The sequence below is a fragment of the Sphaeroforma arctica genome (assembly GCF_001186125.1).
Source record: "Sphaeroforma arctica JP610 unplaced genomic scaffold supercont1.545, whole genome shotgun sequence".
Classification (NCBI taxonomy): Eukaryota; class Ichthyosporea; order Ichthyophonida; genus Sphaeroforma; species Sphaeroforma arctica.
In genome coordinates this window covers 2,409-15,160 of record NW_014040013.1, presented here as the reverse complement: position 1 = coordinate 15,160, position 12,752 = coordinate 2,409, and the positions used below count along the sequence as shown (strand labels likewise).

The window sequence follows — 12,752 nt, the reverse complement described above, 5'->3', positions numbered from 1 at the left end:
TGATACTGCTGGGACTATACTCGAGTGTCAGCTGAAAGCCTTCATACTGACGTAGTACATACACGACGGCATATGTTTAGTTACAGTGTGTACCTTACTATAACAGACGAATAGCTCAAGACAGTACAGTACAACCACCTCAAACCATTCCTCTAGGGCTGTATAGCGTAGCAGACAGTGTGCTTGGCGTCTCTCGACACTGACGAGCCTGGGCAAAAACCATCAACAGCCTACCTACCACATAGCTGCATGGCACATACATAGCCTTGTATAATAAAACTCTCTCATCCCACCCCTGTCACAGGGGCACCCGTAGGAATACGCAACCGCACAGCCGAAGGTATCTACTTCACACACAGCCCTAAACAAATCCAATACCCAAGCATACCTCTCACAATAAGCAAATGCGGACGCATCTGCATCACTCTGTGTCATATGCAAGTGTGGACACTATGACTCACAGCACAGCCACCTACCTTGTTGTGCTGAGCCCTCTGCGCACGTCGCCACTCCTTCAGCCGGTCGTTCTTCTCCTGGCTGTGCGTCTTCTCGTACACCTCTAATTTGGTCTTGACATCCGCCTTTGAGTAGTCGTTCTTCTTGAGCTGTGCTTTGAGTTCTTTCAAGCCGTACCTAGAAAGCCAGACAGAATAATGTATTAGTGTGCTGTAGCTCAGGAGAAAAACAACTATGTGTATACAAGCCTTATCTAGGAAGGCATATATATATATATATATATATATATATATATATATATATATATATATATATATGTGTGTGTGTGTGTGTGTATATATATATATATTTATATGTGTGTGTGTATATATATCGTAGCTAAAGGGAAAAACAAAAATGTGTTCATAATTCGTATCTAGGAGGAATCCGAACGTTAATGTATGCACAAGCTGAGTGTTTCCATATTACAGACACTTCTGGCGCAGAACTAAAGCGACTTTATATACCCTAGCTGCGACCATACATTCTCAATGCGCCTACTTTATATACACTAGTTGTGACCATACATACCCAATGCGTTTACTTGGTACGCTAGTTGTGACCATAAATACTCAATGCGTTTTCTTTATACACCCTAGCTTCGACCATACATAATCAGTGCGTTTACTTTACACACTCTAGTTGTGACCACACATACTCCATCCCTTTCCGTAGCCACTGCATGGGAGTGGATTATGAAGCCCTCTAGAACGCGTACAGCATGCTTGAGTCACACGCAGAGATATCCACAGCTTCAACATCCATCCGCATCAAATACGGCCAACGATGCAATACACATCGAACAAACTGTATAATCATCACTTGACTGGCTGCAGGCATCATACACACAACATGTATCCCTAAAGCATATACACAACATATATCCCTATCCCGTACGCACAACATGTATCCCTATCTCATAAACACAGCATGTATCCCTATCCCATAAGCACGACATACATCCCTATCCCACAAACACAACATACATCCCTATCCCATAAACACAACATATATCCCTATCCTATAAACACAACATATATCCCTATCCCATAAACACAAAATATATCCCTATCCCATAAACACAGCATATATCCCTATCCCATAAACACAACATATATCCCTATCCCATAAACACGACATACATCCCTATCCCACAAACACAATATACATCCTTATCTTATAAACAAACCCATACACACAGCTGTATCACTAATTCATATACACAACATATATCACTATCCCATAAACACAACATATATCCCTATCCCATGAACACGCCCATACACAAGTTTTAGCATGCAGCACTAATTCATATACACAACATATATCCTTATCCCATAAACACACCCATACACAGCATGCATCACTAATTCATATACATAACATATATCCTTATCCCAATGAAAGAAGCAGAAGACACGCAACAAGCACGCTCTCCTTCTGTCCGAGCAGGACATGGGCCGTCCACTCACAGAGGCTCTCCCACACAGGAGGCACACACTCTGTAGATATACAATACACACTATGTAAACACATGTTACACACTTTGTTTGCGTGTCTATGAGCGAGGTCTGCTCGGCTAAATCCTTATCGCGTTTCTTCCTGAGCATCCGCTCCTTCTGTTTGAGTAGGTCGGGCATGCTGCTTTTGTGCTTGTCCAGCTCACGGTTCATAGTCCTAAAGCGAAATTCAGGTGCAGTCGTATGAGTATGCGAGGTATTGTTGAGACAGTGCGTGTATGTGGGGTAATGAACGTGTCTATCGCAAGGGATCACGGTCCATAGTCCTAAAGCGAATTCCAAGTGCAGTCGTATTAAAGGTATTCTTGAGACAGTGCGTGCATGTCGCAAGGGACCCCTTACAGACTCCTCTACTGACAACTGAGCTTGCCTGCCCATAGTCTGCTACTTCTATCCCTCCAGCTAATCTCATTCAACACTCAACGTGACAAGTAGTAGTACACCTTGAGCTCCCAGACTACCGTGCAAACCGGCAGCCATCACCCGTACACTTGTACCTTTGAATGCTATCCACATTGTCCTGATGCCGCCGCCGTACAATAGCCAATTGGGACGCCTGCTCGCGCATGGCAATCTCCAGTGTCCTGATATTCGACGCTTCTCTGGTCTTGGACTCCACCCGTTCCAAACGCGCCTGTTTTCGGACTGCCTGGATCTGGTTCTCCTTCGCCTTTCGCACCTGCACATGGCAGTATGGACACACCGAAGGTGTTGGTCAGCCCAGCTGGAGTGCGAGAGGGTCTCCTATGTTCAAGGTTTCATTGATTGCCATTATTGGTTGGACAATGACTAAGTGCCATCGCCTCATACTCACGAGTCTATAAGCATGTATGCACATCCATTCCATTACAGACAGACAGACAGCCAAAGACGTGCCTGTAGTTGTCGGAAACACGCAAACATGCATACCTGTCGCGTGTTCTCCACTTCAGTGAGCTTCTTCTTGGTGGTCACTCGCTTGAAGGTGCCGTCTGTGTTGCGGATCGTTCGTGTCTTGACGACATTGACCTTGCGCTCCTCCGTTTGCGGTTTCGGGGCTAAGAACGGTTTCTGCACAGCGTCACCAAATGGGTTCATATTAGACCTCGTAGGACAATCGAGCTCCCTGACATAGCTTGGGTGTGGCTCTAACCGTTTCAACTAGTTTTCTTATACAATTGAGGTCTGTTTGTTTAACCAATTGCCTCAGTATTGCTATAACCATGTACATACACCAGGGATTGAGGGGCTGAGAACAGTCTCTGCCCATCATCAACAAATAGATTAATTTCAGCCACAGCTACGATCAACATTCGAGGTCGCAGCCTTGTCGTAGTGTTGATTAACCATGTACACAGACCAGGGCCCACAACACAGTAAGCTGTGGGTCGGCTACCTACTAGCCCTCGTAGACTACCTACTGGCTCTCGTAGGCTACCTACTAGCCCTCGTAGGCTACCTACTAGCCCTCGTAGGCTACCTACTAGCCCTTAGACTACTTACTGGCTCTCGTAGGCTACATACTAGCCCTCGTAGGCGACCTACTAGTCCTCGTAGGCTACCTACAAGCCCTCGTAGGCTACCTACTAGCCCTCGTAGGCTACCTACTAGCCCTCGTAGGCTACCTACTAGCCCTCGTGCTCTCTTGCGGAGGCTGTTTTATCTTCTTCAACATCGTACACACCTGTACATCGACAGCACCCGAAAGCTCTAATACAGACACTACACAGCGACAACAATACGACATGTACATCGACAGCACCCGAAAGCTCTAATACAGACACTACACAGCGACAACAATACGACTTGTACCTCGACAGCACCCGAAAGCTCTAATACAGACACTACACAGCGACAACAATACGACATCACACAGACAAAGTATACTCGTATAAGTGCACAAGAGACCTTCCTATCTGAACTATAACAATTGCGCAACTGACCAGTCCATCGACAGCACCTGAGTGCTCAGACTACAGACACAAGACTGGTATTGTCAGCTGCCCTCTATCTGCCGACATCATCCCCACTCACCCCACCCAAACCACAAATACCCGCATACGCACAAGACCACAGGCAAACACAGACCCATACTACACTCATATGCGCATGACTTATCACATCCCCACATACTCACAGAACCGCAGGCAAAACACAGACACACACTACACTCATATGCGCATGACTTATCACATACCACATACGCACAAGACCACAGGCAAACACAGACATACACCACACTCATTTGAGCATGACCACAGGCAAGCACAAACCCATACTACACTCATATGCGCATGACATTGCTACCATTGTTTCATAATGTGAGGCTCTGCCACCAGGCCACAAACACCGCACTCACCGGTCCATCGGCGGCATCTGAGTGCTCGACCACAGACATGCGACTGACATTGTCAGTCATTTCATCCATACTAACATCGTCCCCACTCGCATCCTCGCCTATAGAAACGGATTCCATAGACTCTTCGATACTCGAACGCTCAGCCAGCAGTCTGAGCATTTCCGAGTGCGTGGGCTTGTACCCGTTGGCGGTGAAGAAGGGGTGTTGCAGCATCTTCTTGGCCGACGCGCGCTGTTTTATTGTACAAAATGCAATGGGTGAGATTGTGAATGAAGGAAAATAGATATTTGTAGATAGATACCTGTACTTATATATATATATATATATATATATATATACGTTATATATATATATATATATGTTATATATATATATATATATACGTTATATATATATATATATATGTTATATATATATATATATATATATATACATTACCTGAGCCGGGTCTTTGATCAGGCATTGATGAATGAAGTCATTGAACTCAGGCGACCAAGCATCCGGGTCGGATAGTTTTGGGGGCACGGACTTCGGTATACGGAACAGCACGCGCATCGGGTGCAGGTCATGGTATGGAGGATTCATTTGTGCAAACTCAATAGCCGTGATACCAACAGACCAGATGTCACAAAGCTCATCATAGGGATTTTCCTTGGAGGTCTCACATGCGATCACCTATGAGTTCAGGAGTGTTGTGCGTATGAGCAAGGGCCAGAGAGTGATGGAAGTATGAATAGATAATGGGTCACAGATGAGAGAAACACAAGGTGGGAAATCAATTCAATGAGAGTAATATGATCTACAAACGCAATACTCGAGATAGCTGTACGAGTATGAATCTGGTACACATTCTATATCGAAAAAGTAAGTGATCTTCGTAGTGCAGCTGTAGAAGTGCATATACATATATATATATATATATATATATATATATATATTATATATATATATTATTATACTATATATATATAATATACTACTACCTAGTATATATATATTATATATATATATATATATATATGTGTGTGTGTGTGTGTGTGTGTATATATGTATATGTATATGTATATGTATCTGTATATATATATATATATATAAATATATAAATATATAAATATATATATATATATATATAAACAGCTAATTTTGTACATATACGCACATTTGGTTTATTACAGGTACCATCCACAGAGATGCACGTACAATACATGAATATGATTATTAGTTTTTGTAATGTGCATACACAGATTCATGTAGTAGTTAACCTTATACCCTAAAACCAATCAACATATACTCGAAATCAAATACAATAACAGCACATGTCTGAATGGAAACTTGCTACGGCGGTGAGTATCTACAGACCATCTTGCAAGCCGTGACAAGTACACTCCCGATTCCAATAGTGTGGTGTAAGACGCGATATATGGGGTGAGAACTTTAGTAGTATAAAGCAAGGTTCTGTTTGGGTAATATATACCACCGAGGTGGTGCTTGGTTGAGCCCTCAATCGACAAGACTGCAACACACGCCCACGTACTTACTGTACGTGGCTACAACAACACAGTAGTTCGAAACTTCAAACAGGACAGAATAGACGATGTCTTAGACCGTTTTATCGTCAGCCTCGCACTTACGAGCTTAAGTCATTTGCGAACCGCATCCAATGGGCTGGCAGTGGTGTAGTAATTCAGTGAATCTAGCCCCAAATATGATTTCTTACCTCAGGCGCCATCCAGTAAGGTGTGCCAATAAACGTGTCCCTCCTCATATTTGGTCCCGAATTCAGAGCCGATACTCCGAAATCGGCAATTTTGACCTACAATTATGGGGGAAACCAGTATAAACAAATACCCAGTTAAAGTTGAGAAGAAAATTGGATCGCATGGTCACTTGAAAATATCGACAGGTCTGAGCAACATCGATGATGTTAATGTTTTAGGGTTTAACAATTAGCAAGCCATACTAAGTTACTCGAGCAGCCATCTGCGGGACTATTTGTATACACGCAAGAACCGTTTGCAAGCAAGCAATACAATTAGCAAGCAAGACTAGGTTACTAAGGCAATCATCTGCGGGACTATTCATATATACACGCAAGAAACGCTTCCAAGCAGGCCAGACAATTAACAAGCTAGACAGACCAAAATAGGTTACAAGAGCAATCATCTGCGTGACTATTTATATATACGCAAGAAACACATACAAACCGGCCAGACAATTGACAAGCCAGACTTAGTTACTAGTGTAATCATCTGTATATATATACAAGAAACACTTCCAAACAAGCTCGACAATTAGCAAACCAGACATAGTCCCACGAATCCAGCATACCTCGCCCGCATTCGTCAGCAGCACATTGCCCGCCTTGATATCGCGATGCACCATATGGTTGGCGTGCATAAACACCAGAGCCTGCAGCGTGTAGTAGCACACTTCTTTGATCTGAGGCTCGTCAAGCGGAGACTCCAGTTGTTCGTAGATATCGTCCAAGCTACCCCCCCCACAGTATTCTATCGGCGTATATAAAATGGTGTGCACGAGAAAGGGCTTAGCGACCGCTTTATCTATACTGTTTGCTTGCGTGGACATGGAGCACGCGCAAACAACTTCCCACTCAAATGTACATTCATCTGAGTGACACATATATACCTTTACACCCGAACACATATACACCGAAGCAATTTACTAGATTGTCGCAACAATCCGGATGACAAGTCACAGGAAAAAAAAAACTCGTGCAAAATTCGCATACTAACATGGGAGTGGTATATTGTACCTCCACTTTCATAGGATTGGAAAGTACTGTGGTGTTAATCAGGCAAACTCTCGGGAAATGATGGAGAATCCCAAGTAATGAATTACCTATCAAACATACCAAATGGGATTCGGAAACCAACATGATACCGTGCACCAAGCCATGACAAACTTACAATGAAACGTGGCACGAACACATACATAGCCAAATCGCTATTGAAAACATCCCTCCACACACTTACCGAGCACCATGTAAAGAGTCCGCTTCCATAGGTATGCTGCATGAATTTTGATGATATTCGGATCATTGCATTTGAACAGAATGTCGATCTCTACCTGAAACTCCATCAGTTCCTCATCATCCTGCATACAGGTACCAAGTGGTTCGAATTTTAACATACACCAAGAGTAGGAAGACAACTAATTGGATAATTGAGGCATGTGGTTAACTGTAACGTCGCACCATTTATGAAGACTGGACAAAGGCTTGTCTTAAAAAAACAGGTATAGATGCCCCCTTTCATCGTATGTGCATGCGTAGGGTCGGGATCATTCAATATGTGAAAATATTCGACATATATCAAAACATACACAATCGGATACATCAAGCTCTCAGCAATAATGAACATACTAGATTATACGCTAATACAACTGGGAATCAGTGTACGTGAGATTTTAGGACAACGCTACAATACTAAAGGTACAAAAAATACCTCGCAAGTTTTATGCAAATCACACTTGTCGTCCACACAAACTTATTCACACATAAATAAACGATATGTAATATATATATATATATATATGTGTGTGTGTGTGTGTGTGTGTGTTAGTATATATATATATATATAGTGTATATATATATATATATATATATGTTGTTAGTGTGTGTGTGTGTGTTATTATAGTATATATATATATATATATATATATATATTCGTTTAGTATGTGTGGCTTGACACACGCAAAACTGACATTCACTTGCATATATTAGAAAAATACAAACAGATGGACGTGTACTCCAAAAATATTCCTACAGTAAGCGTTCATGCACTAGTATATGAGCGCATATGCTTCTCTCACAAACACGTTTGTATGCGATAATGCGTGAGAGCTTGTAGAACGTGATTGCTACTATGAGATGTGAAGTTGTCAAATATACAACTAGGAAGAACCAAGATTGTGCCGATCTATTTCCTCATATATGCTACATCCACCCTTTTCCCATGTAAAAGTATGCGACTTGTGCCAAACAAACATCATGAAATTATATATATGCGGAAGTATGACCATAGATTCGCTTAAGGACCGAACAAAGCAATCGACAAGCACGCAGGCAAACTTTGATGATAATGAGCCTTCTGTACTTCGGGTGTGAATCTGTGTCTTCACAAGGAAACGGTTCCTTTAATTTGCAATAATAATATCATATGACCGAGCGTACCAGCCTTTGTATACGCGCGTGTGGAAATCGATGATTTCGATGTGCTCTTAGAACTAGTATGCAAACTTGCATCTAACGTACCTGTATAGCTACAATTTTGACCGCTACAGTTTCTCCAGTCTTCTTCAGCTTCCCTTTGAACACCTCTCCGAAACTCCCATCGCCTATCTGTTCCTCCAGAATATACGTTGAAGCAGGGTCCACCCCTTGTTGTATATTCCGGGATATGCTTACACTCACCATGGTCACGGATAACGGATGGGTTCGCACCTGCGCTGCTGATGACTTAGTGAGTTCTAGTTAGTGAGTTCGATAGAGTTTTCTATCCGTGTAGTGTTTAATTGCCAAAGCAGGTGTACATATCTCTCTCTCCCTCTGTGCGTGGATGATACATATAATAGTATAGCCTGGATGGGAAATGGCTTCTTTGTGCTGTATCCAAGTTTGTATTTATATATCACCTCTTTGAAGGCGAACAAAACATCACAATCACAATAATAATTTTTAACATGACCAGAAAATAGCATATTTTTATAATATTATGTTTTTACAAATTTGAAGGCAAGAGAAAGACGATCTCTGAGGCAGTGGACCTAAAAGCTATCTCCATTACGTTTTGCGTTGCAACGTATAAATATCAATCCTTTTCTATTTTTACGTTCAATGTTTACTTTGCATTAGTCCTAAAAATTTAAGATGGGTGCAGTTTTTAGGTTCTGTGATGCAATGTGAGTTCTTCTATTTCATGACTACTTCTCATAGTAGGTTAGAATCTTTCTGCCCCACTTCTACCTAAATACGTTTACAGGATATTAACCCAAAAGGCAAACCTTAGGAGAATTTTGATTGGTTAAAAAGTTGATATTACGTTCCCAGTTGACCAATATAAACTGATTTAAAAAATCCAGAGCTTGCATCTCAACCAATTGACTTCTTCAGAATGAAACTTGATCTCAGAAATCCGAGTTTTACTATATCTATGGGACATATCGTACAAATCCTACCAATCATCTCTTCGCTCGGTATTTGGACCCCCCCCGGGGGCCCCACGGTACAGTCCTGAGTCCCCAGATATCAGGAAATAATGTAATGTATCCGCAAAATAATTACTCCACACTGAAATGGTCATTATCGAGTGTTACACTATATTCTCTATAAAGACATGATGACAGCCTTAAATAAGTTCGACCGCAACAATATTATTATTCATTGATACTCATTTCACTGGTACATGGTATTTTATTAGTAAACAATAAACTACAACCTGATAAGTTGATAACAGATATCATGATGTATTTATATTTATTTCTTAATGATCATGGCGAAGTCAGCTTGCTTTTCAGCGTCGTTAGGACTATAAACTTCAAACCCAACGTATGGGAGAACCGTTTTAAAACATTCTTTACCGTACTCAAATAAAGACTTGATGACGGCGCTCCCGATTTGAGAAAGCGAGTGCTGCATACTTTATTGACTCAGCTTCATACTTTATTGGCTCAGTTGGTGCTCCGCATCTAGGTTACTAAATTGCTTGGAGTACACTAAATCTTACTACATATTCCTATACACATAGTTGCGAAAAGTGCTGTACAAGGTACAACATATCTTGATATCGCGGTTTGGTCTCTAGTGTCTGCTATTGCAAAACAATCTCGCCCTGATATCGCTAATTGTTAGTCAAGGTAATTGGTCACTCACCTCGATATGCCCAGGCCCAGCCCACTCATTAACTACATCCTCCCCCCATGCTGATACCTCTAGTGGCCTATTGCTGGCCATTACTTGCGAAATGCCCTTAACCTGTAGGCGCTGTGCGGCCAGATCGGCTTGCAAACTAAAGTTCTCATCGAGCTACGATGTACAGAACCTCACTCTCTGCCAGTAGTGTGCTGTCTGGTCCTAGACCGTCGCGTGCTGTGGCTTTGGCGTAGAGTTTGCGCCCCTCCACCTTATCAATGTGCATCTCGTACACAAGTGTAGTGTTTACGTAGGTTGGCGACCGGTACGATGTGTTGAGGTAGGCCGTGAACACCTTGATACCCTGGTAGAGGAACGAAGCAAATATCGGTTATAGATCCGACCACAAGGCAAAAAGAGAGAACCCTCCGGTGCTGGCCATGGCATTGTATATGAACGAGCTGAAAGCTTGGCGCGACTTGAATTGGGAATACGGGTAGATATATCATATGTATGGTTGTGTTTTCTCCCTAATAGAGTTGGCGAGTATGTCATGCTACGTAAGTGACAACTGGAAATATACTCCCATACAGTTAAGCCAGCACTCGGGCGAGAGCAGGTTCAAGACATGAGGCTGTTGCTACACATCACGCTTATGCTCCAACTATTCAGTACATAAAGTATCACCCGTATATAGTTTCACCCACACAGTACCCTGCACGTACATGAAGTATCACCCGTATATAGTTTAACCCACACAGTACCCTGCACACCAGAGGAATACAAGCAATACCTGGTAGTCAAACAGCCACCCGAAGAGGTCATCGAAGACGGCAGCGGTTGCACCCCCGTGTACAATTCCGGGATGGCCGCACATGTGATCGCCAAATCTGTGGTGTGGTATCGCGACAAACAGAACCCAATCAGTGGCTATCGATAGAGAGCCTGTCAGCGATTAAATAGGGTTTCATCAACAACCGCTTATCCGCTCTTGGAATTGAAATGGAACGATGCCGATTTATACCACATCGTCGTAGGTTTCGGGTTTTATGGTTATCTATCCATTGGTGATTAGTGACAGGGGTACGCCCTCTTCATGTAGCCAGCCATTGGTAACAACCGATGCAAATGGTATAGCAGCGATCTTTCTGTGACTCTCGAAACGCATTGCAATCCATGACGCATGCTAGCAGTAGGTCTAGGCTGCGACACACCAAAGGGGATGGTTACCGATATGGATGTGTATACGCTAACGAAAGATACGTAGCGTGGGTTTTTGCGACCGCAGGATGTTGAGTAACTGTCAATGGACTGATTTGTATCCTGCCATCAACGATGTTCTGATCGCCCCATCGATGTGTAGTGATGCAACACCAAGACCCGTGTATATAGTCAATGATCTCCTTACAGACGAGCCAGCGGTAGAAGGCCAGTATTGCGATGTTCTACATTGACAAACACTTTAGTCGAGGTGGATCACTAACCATTCACTACCAGAACTGGCCCAGAACTAACGGAAAGTCCCAACACTACAAGCGTATATAGTTGCATATCAATACCTCGGTCGGAATATATAAGACGGTATTATCGATCTATGGCATGGCCGCGAGGATATCGACTATAGAGATATATGTAAGTGGCAGAAGCTGAGGTTTCCGAGGTATGATGCTAAGTAACTCAGTACGGTCTAATATACCACTCCAAAATTCCCTCAAATTGATCGGTGGGCATGTACTATCTGCACGAAGGGTGGAGGACACATATACAATCATTCTCCACTGATTTCCTGAAACTGTTACCAATGTGTAGCAGCGCCAAGCGTATGCAGTAAAGACATGAACCACTCTAGTACGGCAATGCAAAAACACCTAAACATAGCATCTACCTGACAAATGCCAGCAGCTTCTTTCCCTCACTGTGCCTGTTCTCCTCAGTTTGCTGTCCGTAGCGGAAGACATCGTACGTCTCGATACGGTTGGGCACTCTCATGAGAAGACCTGTCAACATATTTCCTTCCTGAAACCCGACAATCAACCAGGAATGGCAAGGTGTATCCGTATCAAGTCAGTTAGTTAGTTAAAGTGGGGGTACACAATAGGCCGCACAAATAACAGAACTATATCCCAGAGTTGTTTCAAATGTCAAAAGTACATGCAGCCGAGAATTTAAACCGAGTTGACTAAGCAACCAGGTGCACGTTTCACTATAAACCAGACACTAGTTCACCTCTTCAATACCATACACAATCGACAATATTATTATTTGCGTGTACTTAAATATATAAACACATACATAACGTGCTTATTCATGCATAACATATCTAAAAGTAGCATCAATTTGCGCAGATGCGTGAACTCAACCAATTTAAACAAAACTTTGCTTACTCATACAAGTATATATATATATATATATATATATATATATATATATATATATATATATATTATTATATATATATATATATATATATATATACATATATATATATATATATATATATACTAATACATATATATATATATATTATATA

General features: G+C 42.1%; 2 protein-coding genes across 2 annotated transcripts in view; both read right to left on the bottom strand.

Annotated features, from left to right (window-relative positions):
• Window positions 1-152: 152 nt before the first annotated feature.
• Window positions 153-8,953, bottom strand: SARC_07129 (STE/STE20/SLK protein kinase; the record flags this gene model as incomplete). The annotated part of the gene is made up of 12 exons (XM_014298934.1): window positions 8,627-8,953; window positions 7,347-7,467; window positions 6,682-6,860; window positions 6,071-6,166; window positions 4,792-5,028; window positions 4,354-4,584; window positions 2,925-3,065; window positions 2,513-2,694; window positions 2,041-2,172; window positions 477-633; window positions 294-426; window positions 153-208 (listed from the first exon to the last, which is right to left on the bottom strand). The coding sequence occupies exons 1-12, from the start codon at window positions 8,786-8,788 to the stop codon at window positions 153-155; spliced, it is 1,827 nt and encodes a 608-aa protein (XP_014154409.1). The 5' UTR covers window positions 8,789-8,953.
• An 823-nt stretch (window positions 8,954-9,776) lies between these two features.
• The window catches only part of SARC_07128 (hypothetical protein), a 3,753-nt gene continuing 777 nt past the window's right edge, over window positions 9,777-12,752 (bottom strand). The window contains exons 2-4 of the mRNA XM_014298933.1: window positions 12,108-12,238; window positions 11,016-11,112; window positions 9,777-10,586 (exon numbers count right to left, since the gene is read on the bottom strand). Of these exons, the coding sequence (XP_014154408.1) occupies window positions 10,389-10,586; window positions 11,016-11,112; window positions 12,108-12,238 (426 nt within the window). The 3' untranslated portion in view covers window positions 9,777-10,388. The remainder of the gene's footprint in view (window positions 10,587-11,015; window positions 11,113-12,107; window positions 12,239-12,752) is intronic.